Raw genomic sequence first — 19,389 nt, 5'->3', positions numbered from 1 at the left:
ATCATGAAGGAGTTGTAAGGCTGGCAAGTTTCTTTATGCTGAGTGTAATGCCTAAAATAATAAGTTCTGTTTTATCATCATTCAGGCATAGTCCATGAGTGGCCATCCATGCCTGGATGATGATGTATACCCTATTTAGCAAGGCCAAATCCTTTCCATAATCTCCAGAAAGCGGAAGGAGGATCTGAGTATCATCTGCATAGTTAGTGTAGGTGATACCTAGATTATCCAAATTATCGAAAAGGGGCTTGGTAAATATGTTGTGGGGGAGACACAGGAGCCCTGAGGAACACCGAAGGTAATGGGTATCGGGTCTGCTGCAGCCGTGGGAGAAAAGACCCTCATAGTCCTGCCGTTAAGGAAGGATGTGATCCAGGTGATGGCCTCAGTAGAGAAGTGAGCTGTGGTGTGGAGGTGTGAGCATAGGACAGAGTGATTGACCAGATCGAAGGCTGCAGATAGGTCAAGGAGGAGGAGTAGGGCGGCTTGCCCATTGTCTCTGAGTGAATCGATCTGCGCTTTCAAGTCAATGAGCGCGGTTTCGGTCCCGTGCTGGGGACGGAACCCAGATTGTCTAGATCCTAAGAGGTTGTGTTCTTCCAGGTGCTTCTGTATTTCTACATAGGCAACCTTGTCCAGAATTTTTAGTAGAAAGGGAACAGTCGTTATGGGTCGGTAATTTGTGGGTATGGCTGGGTCGAGAGTGGGTTTTTTCAGTAATGGAAGTACCCAGGATTGTTTTAGGCTCGTGGGGATGGATCCAGTAGCGAAGGAAGCATTAATCAATATTGTAATGAAAGGGGAGAGGTCACGGGCAGCATCTTCAATGAGTTGTGCTGGGCACAGATCTCCCTGGCAGTTAGATGGTTTCAGAGACAAGATAATTTTTTCAACTTCCAATATGTTGACTCTAGAGAACTGGAAAAGGGCGAGATCAGTGGGCGTGGGCTTGTCCGGGATTTTTGAGTTGAGGGTGTCATTCAAGGTGGCTCCTTTACTGGAGATTTTGCTTTGAAGAGTCACAATCTTATTCGCTAGGGCATTTTGAATTTCTGAGCACCAGTTTTTATCTTTGGTGCAGGTGTCAAAGGGTGCTATGGGGGTTTCTATTTCTTTGAGGATTGAGAAAAGTTCTTTCATGTTGGATTTAGCTTGGGATATGCGAGAGTCAAATGAGGCTCGTTTGGCCAGGTAGATTTCTTTTTTGTAAAGTGCAGCTAATTTGGAGAGTTTGAGTTTATTTGAGACTGAGGGGGATTTTTTCCAAATGGCCTCGCAGTTTCTTTTTTGCTGCCTTAGGTTTTTAAGGAATGGTGTGTACCATTTGTTAAGGTGCGTTTTTGGTTTACTGGATCTAAGTTTAAGGGGGGCGATACGGTCCAGTGAGGTGGCCATAATCTTGTTATATTCTTCAACCAGGGACTCAGGGTCCAGGTTGTCGGGAATTGTGTTGAGTGTGGGGAGTAGGTTTGGGATAAGTCTTTCTGCTGTCATGTTTTTCTTGTTTCTAGTGATAGTGGGTGGTAGGCGGGGGTGGAGGTCTGTCGGGGGAGAGCATGAATGATACCAAGTGGTGGTCAGTCCAGACTAGAGGAGAGATATTGGTAATATTCGCTAGGCAATTGTAGTCGGCGACCTAGTTGAGAGTTCTACCTTTCGAGTGCGTAGGTATCGTGCATCTTTGTGTAAAGCCTAATTCAGTGAGAGTGTTGGATATGGTGCTAGCGAGATGGTCTTCCGGGTCATTATAACCCAGGTTGAAGTCTCCTAAGGTGAGAACTTGAGTGGAGTTTTTGAGGTTGCTAGATAGGATAGAGTTAATGTCTTCATCGAAGGTGCCGATGGGGCCTGGCGGGCGGTAGATCAAGTAGATGTTAAGAGTTTGAGTGTTAGTGAGTGGTATTTTGACTGCTAGTGTTTCGCATGAGAGGGTGTCGATAGAAGTAGTTAGTCTCATGGTAAAACTGCGCTTGTGGATGATGGCGACACCACCTCCTCTGGAATTGGGGCGGTTTTGTCTCAGGATAGAGTAGTTATCTTGGACTGCCAACATGAGCATAGGGCCTGCTGCTGGGTGTAACCAGGTCTTGGTGATGGCGAGGAGGTCAAGGTCTTCAGTAAGGATTAAGTCTGCAATTTCTGTAGCATGTGATACTAACGATCTGGCGTTGATCAGGGCTCCCTTAATTTTGGGACTAACTGTGTTTTTAGAAGTAGTGGCTATATTTTGTGAAGTGGTAGTATGGCGCTTGTCCTGTGTAGGAGTAGGTTCAGGGGTGCACTGGTTGTGAGAGTGATGAAGGGGTGTAGGGTGGTGGTTTTGTAATGGGTTGCCAATTTGTGTGGAAGGATTAGGTCGGAATAGCGATGTTCTAGCGTTTTGTGTGGTGGGCAGTGAGCGGGCAGGGGGCTCATAGATTTTGGCTAGTCTGGCTCTAAGTCCTAGGTCCTCATTGCCGTATAACCTCAATCCTGGGTAATCTGCTTTAATCCACACATCTCCAGCCTGGTCTCACATTATCACCACCAACAAACTTTTCATATCGCCAACAGCAATGGGTACCCCCACAGTCTGTTTCTCAAATGCGTACAACCACTTCCCCGCCCCTCCACTTCCCCACCCCTGCTGTCAACAGCGGGAGTGCTTTGATCAAATTGTTCTTGTCCATCTGCGCCCAGGGCACATATTGTGCCCTACCCACACCCTTGTGTATCAAAAGGCATCTGTAAGCCTACTCTCTTCCCTTCTTTCCTGATGGCATTTCTCTTTTTTTCTTGCCACTGCCATCCAGCCAAACCTCCTTACCCTCTCATTCCACAAACTTTCCACTCAAGCATTATTTCCAGCGCCTGTTGCACTTCCTACTCACCGTTATCCTCAAACTCATCTAAGGTACTCTACCCATCCTCTCCCGAATCTCCACCTAAGCCTCTGTCGGATCTTACATTACCGTACCCCATTCTGGCTGCTCACCCATCCTCTTTTTTTTCTCTATGTACACATCTATGTCCACTCGTCTAGAACGCTACCCTTTTCCTTGCTCTGCGCTGTTCATAGTTGCGCTACTTCTGCTCACACTGATTCTAGTGCCCCTTCTAATTCCCTCTGCCCTGCGCACTCCTGAGGTGGAGCGGTTGCCGGAGTGGGTATATATGGGGGTCGGGGTGGAGGGACTGTGGCCCATGTGGATACATAGGTTAGGATACCCAGTCACTGGGAGCACAGCCAATGGATATATCCCCTTGTATTTGTACGGGTCCCACCCGCTATGCTTGTTTGTCCCCCACATGTGAGCCCCATGCTCCTCCCTCCTCCCTCATTGGTATCTTCCACATCCTCAATCATCTTCCATAAATCTAAAATGTCCTTTCTTTTCTGTAGTCGTTTACCCTTGTATGTCGCTGCAAGATATGTAGTCATATGCTCCAGAATTCCCTTATTATGGGTGCTCTGCTCTGGCCATGTGCGGGGCATTCCCCTTGTGTTTCTGTCACCCACTGCTTATAATATTTCTCAATTTTCTCCCAGTACAAAGTTAAGGCTCTCTACATGTACTCAAAAGGGGTCTCCCCTCCCATTGCAGCGATAAATGCACACACTGCAAATGGCACAACTATAAAATCATTTTGTCGTTCCCTCCTCCCAGTCAGTTCAGGTTACTTTCCCTCGCCTCCCCTTCACACGCACCCACTCTCACACTCCACGCACTCAAAACACGCCACTATTTTAACAACGCCCCTCCTCGAGCCTTCACTCTACACAAAGAAATACTGCAAAATACTAAAACAATTAGCTAAAACAACAACCACTACTATTCCCGAGCCCGCCAATTATGCGGGGCTCTTATTCATTTCCTTTTCCTCCGTTACACAATATAAGTGGTACCACCTTCTACCCTCACTCAGGGAGGCTCCCTAAACTCCTGTTTTCCTTTCTGTAATATGCTGCTAAAGTTTATTTTTTACAAAAAAAGATAATAAAAGCAATAATCCCACCCACACCACACAGACAACCTCGTCCTCCACTTGCTCACAACCCACACTCCTTCCCATATACCCTTCCCCTAATTGTTATCAGTTGCAAGGGTATACTACTCAAATATGCGTGTTCACCCGAACTCCTCCGTCACAGGGTACCAGCAACGGCCTGCACTCTCTCCAGAGCCGCACCCCGCCTCAAAGAGCAGACAGGAATTATGTAAAACCGCTCCTGCAATACCTCTGATACTGACGCGTCTGGGACTGGTCGCTGCAGGTGGCGTGGCCCCCTCGGAGAAGGGGCCTGGAAGCCTCCATTAGTGTGGGGGTTGCTGGGATCACGTCGGGGTCACCAAATGAAGGAACACTCACAGCAGAAAAAAATTGCCCGCTAGGGAAAAAGGCCCAAAACACGCTTGCAAGGATAACACATATTTATTTCTCCAAAATATAAATGCATCAGCAAAGAACTCTGCTGTGCCGAATGTTCAACACTCTACAGTCCTCATGTCTCACATCTAGCCTTGATCAACTTTACCCTCTTTCTTCCTTTTGGCCCACTCACAAACCTGCCCAACCCTGGCTGTCTCCTCATCTCTCTTCTACGTGCTGCCTCCTTCGCATCCTTGAAAGGCACTGGCGCAAACACTGCCCTCCTACTAACCAAGCAACCTATTTCTCTTATCACCTCCTATACGACAACTGTATTAAGTCTGCCAAACGTACCTACTTCTCAGACCTTTTTCACAGTCAATACTCATCCTTGACGTCTCTTCGTAACCCTATACTGACTTCTCTCTCTATCCATCAACTCATCCCTATCAGCATCTGACCATGCCAATTTCTCCTCTTCCAAAGTGCACTGCCAACGCCAGGACATACTATCTTCACCTTCCTATAACTCCTCCCCCTTATCCTTCCCTACCACCTCCAGCACTGTCTCTACCTTTCCTCCCATAACGGACTCTGAGATGGCCCTCTTCCTGGCCAAAGATTACCCTACAGCAGCCCCTACTGACCCCATCCCTGCTTCACTTATCCCCAAAGTCTTCCCACCGCTGGTAACTCTTCTCACCTCCTTCTTTAACATTTGTCTCACCACCTCTACCTTTCCTACTGCCTTTAAACATGCAATTATCATACCTATCCTAAAGAAACCTACAGCTAGCCCCCTTCTTGCTTCTAATTTCTGTCCTATATCCCCCTTATCTTTTCTATCCAAACATCTTGAGTGCCTTGTTTATTCACGAATCTCCATTTGTATCTAGCCTATCTCTCCTTCCCCTGACTCAGTCTGGCTTCCGCCCCTACCATTCAACTGAAATAGCCCTTACCTACTTACTTAATTCTCTTCTCACTGCTTGCTACTCCAAACACTCTTCTATTCTTATTTTACTTGATCTGCCTGCTGCCTGTGACACTGTAGATCATTCTTTGCTCCTGGACTCTCTCTCCTCCCTTGGTCTGCGTGGGTCTGTTCTATCATGGTTTTCATTTTACCTTTCCAACCGTGCCTTTGATGTCTCTTGGGGTGGCAACACTTCTCCTCACGTTCCTCTGGTCCATGGCGTTCCTCAAGGTTCAGTCCTTGGTACTTTTCTATTTTCCTTATATACTTAATTTCTTGCCCCCATTATCTCATCCTTTGGTGTGTCACACCACTGCTACGTTGATGACACCCAGCTCTATCTATCCTTCTCATCCTTCTTCTCTGACATTCATCAAACTCTCTCATCCTGCTTCACCGCCATCAAGTCTTGGACAACCTCTCACTTCCTCACGCTCAATGCTGAAAAAACAGAGGTCCTATTCTTTCCCGTAAACACTCATCTGCCAACCTCCTCCCTCTTCCATCTCTTTTCCTCCCTCCTGTCTCTCAATCTCTCCCTCCGCCCGCAATCTTGGCATTTACTTTGACTCTAATGTCTCCTTTGAACACCACATCTCACTTACTTCCCGCGCCTGTCGATTTCATCCCTACAACATTCGCAAAGTCCGCCCATTTCTCACTTTCCATGCTACAAAACTCCTCATCTCCTCACTAGTCTTCCACCCGACTATTCTATTGTTCTGTTCTGTTCTTTGGCCTTCCCCACTCACGCCTTGCTCCTGTTAAATCTATCATTCTTCAATTCGCTCACTCTGTCTTCTCTCCTACCATGACCCAATTTCTCCTTCTGTGGCCTCTCTTGGCTGGTTGCCCTTCTATTCTCAACTTCAATACAGCTTTCTCTGTCTTGTGTTCAAATTTCTTCGTGGCCTTGCTCCTGACTACCTTGCATCTCTTCTTTCTTTTTACTGCCCATCTCGCTCCCTCCGCTCTACTGATCTCTTTAGACTCAATGTCCCACGTCCCCCTTGTGCCCAATCCTGTTTTCGCTTGTAGCTCCTAGCCCCTCTTCACTGGAACATGCTTCCCCTGTCTCTTTGCTCCATTACCTCCTATCCTCTGTTCCTGCCCTCTCTAAAAACCCACCTGTACAGTCCTGTAATTGATTTAATCTGCCTTGAACACCGATACATTTACTCTTATGTACACTAATTGATTGTTACTGTTTATGAATACTGATTGACTGATTACTCACAGGAATGCTAATGATTGTTACTATTTATGAACACAGTTTGAATGTTACTGTTTATGAACGCTGATTTGCATTCTGATTCATTATATTGTTGACTGTTGACTGTTCTATGTAAAGCGCATTGGACAAAAGCGTTATATAAAACACAACAAATACAAATACAAGTCATTGATGACATAATCATGTATAGAACATTTCTACAATTCTAACTGGACTAGCTCTATACATGTAGGGCCTCCTCCATATGGGATGCCAGGCCATAAATCCATCTTCATCTTTCCATCTCTGTCCACGTGGGCACTGCTGCACACGTCATCCGAGGTGAAGTTGGGCTAACAATGAATTGGCTAATAACACAATGTTATTTTATTGTCATAACAAGCACCTAGCAGATGCAGGTATAGGCTCGTGGCGGAGGGGGGGCAGGTCACACTAACTCACACAGTTCACTCGCTCCCAGACAGATCAGCAACTCCCAATGTCCTCCACCTTAGTTTTAGGCTATATTTTTGATGTTACCCTGCACCTCGCTGCACAAATCACGTGTCCCATTTCTGAAGGCGCAATAGCCTTCTCTTCTGATCTTAGTGATTGATCGATCGAGGAGTGTACAAGTATTATGGTCGGTGGTCTGGGTTTGGACAGTGCCATGGCATGCAGGGGTCATGGGATGAAAGCATGGCAAAGTTGTATTTCTCGTGTGGGGAACCGTTGGGGGAAAGAGGGGCTTGCTATTAGTCCTGTGGGATGGTACTGCAGGAGGCACTCTGCTCCCTTCTCATGACCTTGCAGGGTGCATTCTTTCCACAGAGCGAGAGCCTATAACTTTCTTAGAATGGAGGATTTAATAGATTCTGTGGGACCTGGCCGGGGTGGGGGTGATGTTCGTGCTCATGCAAATGGTCTAATTCTAACACACAAAACATTATTTGCAGCCCTTGGGCCTAAATTCTAAATTGACTGCTGTTCGTCAAGATGACGTTCATACCATCATATACCATATAACTTATACTGCATGCATTAAGGTGATTTGGCACCCTCTTCCATGTGCACCCCTCTTCCCCCTGCTCGCTTGATGTGCTCTGTTAGCGTTTATTTCTCATTCGGTATCGACCAGGGGGTTGGGAAGGCCCTCTCCTTCCGAAAAGGAGTGCTAGAAAAGCTTCACTCAGAGTTCTCATCTATTATCACATCAGAGGATCCATACTGGGAGAACCCATACCACCATACCAGTGCACTGAGTGCAAGAAAAGCTTCACTCGGAGCTCACCCATGTTACTTTGGTAGGGCAAGGAGGTGTTTTTGGAGTCTAAACAAAGGCCATTAATAAATAAACGGAACTTAGTAGGGCTGTGCATTTCTTAGAGCTGAGCTAGCCCAAGAGGGCTGGGCTTTCCTTAGAGCTGAGCTAGCCCAATAGGGCTGGGCTTTCCTTAGAGCTGAGCTAGCCCAATAGGGCTAGGCTTACCTTACTAGGGGTGGGATTGATATGGTAGGTATTGGGGAATGGGCTGGCCTTGACAGGGCTGGCCTTTCTTTAATTGGTCGTAGCATGATTTTTCAGGCCTGCTGCATACTCGCACTGCCTCTGGCTGTAATGATGGCTTCAACACTTTTCTCTCGCACCCAAAGGGTGGTGAGAAATAGGCAGGCAGTGCCCCCAATATCTGAAACAGCCTGAGGCAAACATTGGAGGACTGACATTGAATGCTATCAACCTGGTGTAGTCAATCATTTGGCCTCAAACAGAATTTGCCAAACAACAAAGATACTTCCCCTGCATTCTAGCCAATAACACCACATGCCTTGACCTCCTCTTTAGGGGTATCCCTCACCCTATAAGTCAGCAAGTTAGGATCTCGCCCCAGGCATCCTTCCCCCTTTCATTCCATTGAAAGTACCTTTAAATTGGGAAATAGCATCTGTTATTACAGCACTTGGAATCCGGCATGAATCCCTATATAACCATCTGACAGCCACCCCTCCACCATTTCTTAATTCATGCACTCACTGGCAATTATTTCTCGTTTACAGGTGCGCAGCAGCAATAACCGAAACAGCTTGTGTAGCAGAACAGCACTATGAGTCAACAGAGAGAGAGTGATCAGACATCCCGCTGATGCTCGATGCATAGGAGCATCCATTCTGCAATGCATCCCTACTCACATCAGAGGATATTTACTGAGAAGAGACAGGAGTGCTGAGTTCAGAAAGGCATCACCCAAAGCTCACACTTGTACAGATATCACAGCATCCTGCTGGCAAATCATGCAATGTACGGAGCGTGAGAAAAGCTTCAGTCATGGCTTCCATCTGTCCAAGAATCAGATGTTGCAAACGGGGCAGAAACCACACCAGTGCACGGAGTGCGAGAAAAGCTTCAAATATATCTCTAATCTGGCCAGGCATCAAACACTGCATACAGGGAGGAAACCATTCCAGTGCACGGAGTGTGAAAAAAGCTTCAATTACAGCTCTAATCTGTCCAGGCATCAAAAGCTGCATACAGGTAGGAAACCATACCAGTGCACGGAATGTCAGAAAAGCTTCACTCAGCGGTCTCATCTATTATCACATCAGATGATCCATACTGGGGTTAAACCATACCAGTGTACGGAGTGTGAGAAAAGCTTCACGCAGAGCTCGCATTTGTTATCACATCAGAGGATCCATACTGGGGTGAAACCATACCAGTGCACGGAGTGTGACAAAACCTTCAGTCATATCTCTCATCTGTTATCACATCAGCGGAGACATACCGGGGAGAAACCATACCAGTGTATAAAGTGCAAGAAATGCTTCAGTCATAGCTCTGCTCTGTCCAGGCATCAGATGCTGCATACAGTGGCAGTGGAGAAACCATACCAGTGCACGGAGTGCAAGAAAAGCTTCACTCAGAGCTCTAACCTGTTATCACACCAGATGCTGCATACTGGGGAGAAACCATACCAGTGCACAGAGTGCAAGAAAAGCTTCACCCAGAGCTCTAATTTGTTATCACATCAGAGGATTCATACTGCGGTGAAACCATACCAGTGCACGGACTGCCAGAAAAGCTTCACCCAGAGCTCTAATTTGTTATCACATCAGAGGATTCATACTGGGAATAAACCATACCAGTGCAGGGAGTGTGAGAAAAGCTTCAGTGATAGCTCTACACTGTCCAGGCATCAGATGCTGCATACTGGAGAGAAACCATACCAGTGCACCGAGTGTGGGAAAAGCTTCATTCAGAGCTCTGATCTGTTATCACATCAGAGGATCCATACTGGGGTGAAACCATACCAGTGCACGGATTGTGAGAAAAGCTTCAGTCATGGCTCTTCTCTGTCTAGGCATCAAATGCTGCATACTGCTGTGAAACCATACCAGTGCACGGAGTGCAAGAAAAGCTTCACTCGGAGCTCAAATCTGTTATCACATCAGAGGATCCATACCGGGGAGAAACCATACCAGTGCACGGATTGTGAGAAGAGCTTCTTTCAGACCTCTCATCTGTTATCACATCAGAGGATTCATATTAGATTTAAAAAAAACATACTGGTCCACTGAGTGTGATAAAAGCTTCACTTCGAGCTCTCATCTGTATCACATCAGATGCTGCATACTGGAGTGAAACCATACCAGTGCACGGGTTTTGCAAGAAAAGCTTCACTGTGAGCTCTCATCTTCCCAGGCCTCAGCGGCTGCATACTGGATTGAAAACCTACCATTGCAAGGAAATCTTCACTTGGAGCTCTGACTTTCACAGTTTCTATATTTAGAAGAAACCATACCAGTGCACGAATTGTGAGAAAAGCTTCAGTACTAATTCTCCTCTCTCCGGGCATCAGATGCAGCATACTGGGGGGAAACTGTAACAGCGCACAAAATGCATGCACAGCTTAACTCCATCCTCTGACCTGCAAATGGTCCACGTTGGCTTTGTGCACAGTCAGATGATCCATTCAAGTGAGAAACTCTGAGCCCTGGCTTCTATAACCATTGGCAGACAAACCTCTGAGATGGGATATGGACCGCCATCAGAAGATCCATTCATGGCAGCAACATATCAAGCACAGCGGTCCCAGGTGGCTCATGGGGAAAACATTGAGGAGAACATGTACAGATAACCTGAAAGATAAGAATATAATAAAAACCCGACTGGGTGAGCAGCCGCTCCTGGCATGGATCTTGGTTTATGCAGTGTATGTGTTAAACTATATATTTATGTGTACATGTAAAGCATTCATATATTGAGAGGTGAGGTTGCTCTTAGGCGACCACTATAAAGCCGCTCATTGTTGCTTTTTATTGCTTTTAACGTTCATTTTTACAGTCTTCACTGTGGATCATTGAATTACCAGGATCGATTGCTCGTTTTAAATTTTATGTATTTTTAGCTTGTGGAAACGTTCTTTCTCCCTATTATTGCTACTCCCCCTCGTGGGTTACTGGAGTGCTTTCCTTGCACTGCTGCCAGTCCCCTTTCTTTGTTTTTCAGAGTAGGTGGGGCATCGCCTGACTCACTATCCCGCTGGCATTTATGTGCCAGAGTGAACGCCCGCGCAGCGGACGGGCGCAGCGGGCACGCTTAAGACAAGGGACCAGTGCGGGTTGTGGGCAGAGGCTCATGATATTATTAGCCCTACCCCTGATTATATTACATACACACATGATGAATTAACAACAGCTCTGGTCCCCGCAATATCGATTTGGCCTTCTGGTTTTTCATGTCAAAGTGATATTGCCTTGCCAAAGAGGGCTGATATCCCTCCCTCTTTCCTAAATGGCTTCCTAATCAATGCCTGGTCCACGGTAGGTCATTGTGATGATATCTTTCATAACTTAGATATACATAGTCCTGATGTCCTATTTATCACTGAAACATGGTTTAATATCCATTCCGGTCCTGACATCTTTCAGCTGCTCCCCACTAACTACACCATTCTTCAACTGGACCGGCCAGCCCACAAAGCTGGGGGTGGAGTTGCTCTTGTATTTAAAAAATGTTTTAAGTGTCAGGTTATACAATTTGCACATAACCTCACCGGCAAGTTATTTTTTATTAGATGCAGGTTTAGTATTTCTTCATTGTTTATCGCCATCCGGGCTATGCCACCAATCAGTTTGTGGACGAATGTGTACAAACGTTAGCTGATTTAACCTTAATCTCTTATACTTACAGATTTGAATCTCCTTCTCGACCAGCCATCTGAGTCACAAGCTTATAAACTCATCTTGTCAGTAACTATGGCTTCTCTTTATGTAATCATGGTCCTACGTACTCAGGTGGCAATCAGCTGGATCTGGTCTTCTCTAATATCCGAAACTTCAATCATTTGATCCTTAACCAGTGCTCTGGTTGGATTATTTGCTTCCTTTTGCCTTTCCTTGCGCACAATAAAAAACAAACCTAGCCCTCAATTGAAATTCCAACGTTGTTGGTCTAAGGTTCCCCTTGAGTCCATTGCTGAATCTATTGAAACATTCACCCATCGGGGTCTCAATGATGGCACTAATGCATGTAATGCACTAGTCGCATCTTTACAGCATACGGCTGACACTCTGGCTCCCTCTCAGTTATTGCCCACTCCTACCGTACATTCGGCCCCCTGGTACTCTCCAGAATTGAGGCTGTTGAAGGAAAAACTTTCGGCGATCTGAACCGAAATGGTCACTCCTGCCTGACTCTCTACGAAATTAGCTTATGCGCAAGCGCGGGACATCTACCATAACACCATAAAAATGTCTAAGGCTCAGTACTACGCTAACCTTATTCTGAAGGCTTCTTGCTCATCCAAAGAACTTTGTCATGTACCAAAGAATTGTCTACCCCAACTCATCCCCCTTCTGCGGTTTCTCACACACAAACCCATTGTAATTACGTTGCTTCTTTAAGAGAAGATCTTTATTATACGTGAAAATAAATGTGCGGAAAGATCCAATTCCCCTACTATCGTTGACCCATCTCTCTTCTTGACTGAACAGCCTCTCAGTACATTCAGATTTATGACAGTGACGGAAACCATGGTTCTAGCTGCCTCGTCTAAACTGAAATCCGCATCCCTGGCTGACCCAATCCTGCTTTATATCCTTCATGATCTCTTTATGGAAGCACTTGAATACTCTTGCACTACCAGTTTTATTCCCAAATCTCTTAAACAGGCCATAATTTCTCCCTTGCAAAAAATAAAACATCTTGACCCTGTATTGGCTGAAAATTACTGCCCCATCTCTCTTCTTCTGGCTATTATGAAGCTGCTTGAGTCTATTGTCACCCCTCAGCCTTTTTTGAGACTAATCACATTCTCCATCCTCTTCAGGCTGGCTTTCGCACAGGCATGGGAACTGAGTCTGTGATGGTTGCCCTTCATGATGACATTGTGTTGCTGCACGACCGCGGAGAGGCTGGTGCTCTTATTCTTCTCAATCTCTATGTGGCCTTTGATACAGTTGATCATCAGATACTTCTCCAGGGTCTCTCTGATGTAGGAATTTCGGGTGTCCCTCTTAAATGGTTTTCCTCCTTCCTCTCTAATCGGACACAGATGGTGTCCCTCCCCCCTTTTACTTCACCCCATGGTGTTTGACTGCAGAGTCCCTCAGGGCTTAGCTCTCTCCCCATTGCTTTTCAATTTGTATATGGTGGCTCTGGCCAACTAATTTCGAGCTATGGTGTACATTTTATTTACTTATGCAGATGATACCCAGATTCTCTTTCGTTTAAATGTTCCCAAGGAAGATCCTCCCCAAAAGCTGAAAGATTGCCTCTCAGCAGTGGGGATTTGGATGACCAATAATTGGCTTAAGCTAAACGGAGAGAAAACTGAGGTGCTGGTAGTTGACCCTGTTTCTGCTGGACTGTGTTGGACCTCTGAATACTGGCCTTCATCCCTAGGTCCCTATCGTGAACCCCCTACATCAGTTAAAAGCCTAGGTATTAAAATCATGGCCTCTGGCTCTAGAGAAGGACACATCTCAGTTTGTCAAACAGGTCCTTCCCTTTCTCCTGAATGATTCCAGGTCAAAAATTGTGACTGCTTCCATCATGGGATCAATCGATTATTGCAATGGAATCTATCTTGGTCAACCTAAGGTTCTACTCAAATGCCTTCAGATTCTCCAAAATGCAGCAGCCTGGCCATGCCCCTAGAATGTCTCATTCTTATGATTTCTTCTTCACCTTCACTTGGCTTCCTGTCAGCAGCCGAGTGAATTTTAAGATTCTATGTATCATCCATCGTGCTATTCATCAGGCTGGGGCTGAATTTCTTCAATCCAGACTCTATAAATTTACCAACCCAAGAGAACTCTTCGATCAGCTAATCAGTCTTTGCTGGTTGTCCCCTGCTTCCAGCGAGTGCAGGCGGGAGGCAGATCCTTTTCCGTACTTGCCTCATCACTGTGAAATGCTCCCTCCCAAAGATGCGGGGAATCCCTATTTTTGCTTCCTTTCGAAAGCAGCTTGCCATTTGCAATCTTACCCTCTCTGCTTAGCGCCTTGATGCCGCCAGGTCTTTGCTGAGCTCTATAAATCTGTATGCAATACAATACAATATTGCTTCATTGTGTCATGAAAAACCTTCTCACATGTCATTAAATTGAGTTGCCAATTACAGCTAATAGCCCAGTCTCATTCTCATAGAAATGTCAATGTTAAGTGTGTAATACTCTTCCCCAGAACAGAAATGCCAACTTTGAAAAATTAAATCATTAAGTTGTCTTTATTTAAAAGGTTTAGGATAACAAAGCCCAACATCTCTACAAAGATTTTTTTATTTATGTCTAATTTCATGCATTTATTATTTGTACATTCTCTAAGAAGCAAATCCATTATTTTATTCCAAAAGTGCTTTGTATCTTTAAGGTTTAATCTCTAGGTTTTTTGTGACCTAGCCAGGTGAGTGCAAAGGTCCCCGGGACTTATTTGCGCCTGTTGATATTTGGTCCAAGATTCCCCTGGACTCAATTGCACTCCCTGCCCCCTCCACGCTCCCCGGGCCCGTTTCTACATCCCCTCGACCCACCTGCCACCTCCCAGCCCGCCCCCCTTCCCTGATTGGGTATTGCCTTGGTGCTTGCCTGGGCCTTGTCCTCCGGCTCCCTCGGTGGCTCACCAGTTTCTGTAACCTAACCAGGTGAGTGGAAAGGCCCCAGGACTCATTTGGGCCCGTTGATATTTGGTTAAAGATTTCCCCGGACTCGATTGCACTCCCTGTCCCTCCACCCTCCTCGGATCTGTTTCTGCATCCCTTTGACCTGCCTCCAGCCTGCCCCCCTTCTCTATTTGGGTATTGCCTCAGTGCTTGCCTGAGCCTTGTCCTCCGGCTCCCTCACTGGCTCGCCACTTTCTGTAGCCTAGCCAGGTGAGTGGAAAGGCCCCCGGGACTCATTTGGGCACATTGATATTTGGTTAAAGATTCCCCCAGACTCGATTGCACTCCCTGTTCCTCCACCCTCCCCAGACCTGTTTCCACATCCTCCTCCCAGCCTGCCCCCCTTCCCTGATTGGGTAATTCCCGCATTTTACAGTCCCTCACAGGGCATCCCTCTAAACATGCAGCCCCTGCGGCTAAGAGCCCTGAGGCAAAGGGCGGCTCCAACAGAGGCAGCTCCAGACAGTTTCGGCAGGTGTCAGCAGGGGAAGCCAGCCCAGCAGCCAACCAGCAGTGACTATTATCAAGGTAGGTGTGGCCGGGGCGGGGAATAGAGCAATCACTCTACCCCGCAAGCAGATGCCACATAGCAAACTAGGCTACACTGAGATAGTACTGTGATTATTAGCCTGTGCCACACTGAGATAATACTGTGATTTGTACCCTGTGCCACACTGATATAGTACTGTGATTATTAGCCTGTGCGACACTGGGATAGTACTGTGAATATTCGATTGTGTCGCACCCTTAGCAAATTGTTCATATTGACTTGAATCACATCTAGAAAGTACCACACTGAGATAGTACTGTAATTATTAGCATGTGCCACATTGGGATAGTACTGTGAATATTCGATTGTGTCGCACCCTTAGCAAATTGTTCATATTGACTTGAATCACATCTAGAAAGTACCACACTGAGATAGTACTGTGAATATCAGCCTGCGTCACACTCTTAGACAACTGTTAATTTTGCATTGAGTCACTTCTAGAGAGTGCCCCACTGAGATAGTACTGTGAAAATCAGCCTGCGTCGCACTCGCAGAGAAATTGTTTATATTGCATTGAGTCACATCTAGAAAGTGCCACATTGAGATAGTACTGTGAATATCAGCCTGTGTCGCACTCATCGAGAATTGTTAGTACTGCATCGAGCCACATGTGGAGAGAGCCACACTGTGATAGTACTGTGAATATTGACCTGTGTCACACACCGTGGAAATTGTTAATATTGCATTGAGTCACATTTAGAGAGTGCCACTTTAAGATAGCATTGTTAACACTAGCCTGCACCACTTTGGGACTGTAATGTGAATATCAGTTGCACGCTTTGGAAATTTGAAATTGTCCCGTTGTCTTGGTATCACAAATCTAGCTACTCTAATTACTGCCTGCTACTCTTTGAAATCTTGGCCTCCTTCGCATTGTCTGTTTACTAATTGATGCCTGTCAGTTTCTGAAACTTAGGCCTTTCTCTGGTTATCCATGTGTCCCAAATCAAGTTGTTCTCACTACTTCCTGCTACACTTTAAAACCTACGTCTTTCTCCCGCTGTCTAGGTGTCTCAACTCTAGTTTCTCTAACTACTGTATGAAACCTAGGCCTTTCTCCTGTTACCTAGGTATCGCAAACTCTAGTTGTTCTAATTACTGCCTGCTACTGTTTGAAGCCTAGGCCTCTCTCCAGCTGTCTATGATTCTCAATTCTAGATGTTCTAACTACTGCCTGCTACTATTGGAAGCCTGGGCCTTCCTCCTGTTATCTGGGTATCACAAATCTAGTTGTTCTAATCACTGCCTGCTACTGTTTAAAGCCTAGGCCTTCTCCCATTGTCTCGGTTTCTCAACCCTAGGTGTTCTAACCACCGCCTGCCATTCTTTGGAACCGTGGCCTTTCACCGGTTAACAAGGTGTCTCAAATCTAATGGTTCTAATTACTGCCTGCTACTGGTTGAAACCTGTGCTTCTCTCCCGCTGTCTAGCTGTCTCAAATATAGGTGTTCTAAGTATTGCCTGCAATTCTTTGAAACCTAGTCTTCTGACCCGAAGTCCAGGTCTGTCAATTCTAGATGTTCTAAATACCACTGGCCCTCTGTGAATCCCAGGCCTTACTCCTGCTGTCTAGGCATAGCAAATGTAGGCGTTTAATTACTGACTGCCCATATGTGAAACACAAGCTTCCCTCCCACTGTCCAGGTGTCCCTTATCTTGGTACTTGACCACTGCCTGCCATTCTGGGAAGCCAGGGCCTCCCCCTGTCATCAGGATCTGAGGTGCTTAACTTATTGCTTGGCCTAGCCGAAACCTAGATCCCTCCCTAACACTCGGAGATCCTAAATCAAAGAGTATCTCAACTAAAACATCAGTGAAACCTAGGCTCCTACTATCTTGTCATCTCAAACCTCTGGGCACTCTATCAGTACCTACCTTAATTGAATCCTAGGCCGCCCGACACCCAAGAACACCCAGCAGCCTTTCACAGCTAGTAATTGCCTCCAATCACTACCCCTGCTACTCTCCTCCACATAGCCACAAACAGCCGAGCCACACGTCCAAATCCAATGATTCCTAGGCTGCCCGACACCCAAGAACACCCAGCATCCTCTAAAGCCAGTAATTACCTCCAATCACTAACCCTGCTACCCTCCTCCCCATAGCCCCAATCGCCAAGTCACACGCCCAACGCCTAGTACTCCCCCTACTCCCTTGGACAATCCTCCTATAGAAAAAGGAACACCTTAACCCAACTGACGGAACAGACAGACCCCCTTCAAGATCACCCAGGCATTGCAACATAAGAGGAAAACCTCAATATTGTCCTAGCACAAGACACGACAGGCGGGCAATTGCTCTGTAAACTCTACAACCAGACCACCTCCCACCACTGAGGACCCAAAATGCCCCAATGCAGAAATGGACGCTGACAAAGAGAGCAGGAACATGGAACTAATACGGATACACAAATTCACCTCCTCAAATAGAAGCGGCCTTGAATACAGAACACACCCGCCAAATACTATCAACAGAACAAACATTGTAAGAGAAAAATTCTTATACCTTACACCGTACCTCTCCACAACCGCGATACTTCCACGACACTGACATCTTGAGACAAGCAAAGAATCCCCCCAAACAACCGGAAAAAAAGACCGGAGTACCCAAGAAGAGATTGGGATGATACCAACCCCCTCACTGTTATGCTCACCTGGTCTCTGCGGAGGCATTGGGGCACGGTTGCAGCCCTCCCGGTGTGAGGTCGCTCGGGTCTGATTTTCCCCCTCTGCACTTATGTGGTGACTGGTGGTAATAGGTGATACTGCTCCTGCGTGGAGAATAGGGGGCGTGAGTATTCCAGCTTGTGCGCCTGATCCCCTTCCAGACCCCTTCTCCCAAACCGTGGTAACCGTGAGATGCGCTGTCCCTGAAAAGGTCACCTGTTAGTTTTAGCGAGCACTCCGTCCTGCTGCTTCTGGCAGGGGCGCTTGTATGATCTGGATCGAGTTCCCTCACTGGTCCCTTGCACGTGGTAGTCCAGTCCTGTTGCGACTAAACCACTATACTTCGGGTAAGTGTTCCTGTTTGCCTTCGTCTTTCCTCGTCTGTTTTTGTTGTATTGTAAAGTTTGTTGTCTTGTATTGCTGTCCGTTCCACTTTTGATGTTTGCTCTTTTGCTTTCTTCCCTTGCAGGTGATGTTGCCGGTCCAGCAGAAGCTGCGGAGCTCGAGGCTACAGCCGGAGGGAATGAGGACCGAAGCTGCAGCGGTACAGTAGCTGGTAAGTTGTTAACTAGGGGCGCGCAGGGTTCAAAAGCGGCATGGCCCTAGGATGGATGTTCTAACGTTGTCTTTCTTCTTCTTCACAGGGTACAAGTTTGTGGATGCGGAGAGCAGTGCTGTGGCGTCGGGATCAAGATCACTGGATGTCAGGAGATGAGTCTGCAGATGAAGCTCCGGTTTCCTGGAGGTGAGTATGCAGGAGAACGCCTGGTTTCAAAGCTAAGTAAACTGGTCCAAGTGGCGGTGAGCGTCACGTTGCACGCACAGTAACGCGAAGCACCCGCCTTAAGGATGGAGCAACTTATATAGTTGAGCTTCTGAAGCCACGCCCACCAGTTTCTGCCTGCCTGCAACACCCTGCCACACCAGATGAGTCAGCACATGAAGACCAGGCCTAGGGAGCCACACCGGATGAGTCAGCACATGAGGATGTTCTCTGGAATAAAGGCTTTCAGCTCCTGGAAAGTTCTTGTAAAATAAAAGCACTCCTGCACTGAAATAAAGTGTTCCTGCTCACATCTCTATATGAGCCTGGCACCAAAGGTGCCAGGACTGAGTCCAGCCAGGGCCCCTGTGTTTATAGGTCCCAAAGGGACATAAGTGAGTCAAGTGACCCATTGCCCCCATCACTAGATGGTGTGTTGTTTGTGTTCTGGGGCCTGTGGCCATGACACTCACTCCATACATCACAAGAACAGAAGGGCACTATCGATAATACCCACATCATACCACACACGACGACGAAGAACTAGAAATCAACAACCCAACTATCAATCCAACAGACCAATTCAATGAAGAAGCAGCCTTCGCTGATCTTCAACCAATCAGCGTCAACACAGAAGCACCCCGATTGAACTCCCACAAACCAAAACAAGGAACACAAATAAGCAATACCACATCAAAAAGATACATTGCAA

General features: G+C 46.6%; 1 protein-coding gene across 1 annotated transcript in view; it reads left to right on the top strand.

The window, feature by feature from the left end:
* Positions 1–19,389, top strand: part of LOC138498467 (zinc finger protein 420-like) — a 378,622-nt gene that overhangs the window by 54,812 nt on the left and 304,421 nt on the right. Inside the window, exon 2 of the mRNA XM_069622217.1 lies at positions 8,595–10,009. Coding sequence (XP_069478318.1) covers positions 8,829–10,009 — 1,181 coding nt within the window. The 5' untranslated portion in view covers positions 8,595–8,828. The remainder of the gene's footprint in view (positions 1–8,594; positions 10,010–19,389) is intronic.

Source organism: Ambystoma mexicanum, chromosome 5q (genome assembly GCF_040938575.1).
Source record: "Ambystoma mexicanum isolate Mex_15411 chromosome 5q, UKY_AmexF1_1, whole genome shotgun sequence".
Lineage (NCBI taxonomy): Eukaryota > Metazoa > Chordata > Amphibia > Caudata > Ambystomatidae > Ambystoma > Ambystoma mexicanum.
Note: the sequence above shows the minus strand (reverse complement) of the source record. Positions and strands in the feature narration are given on the sequence as shown.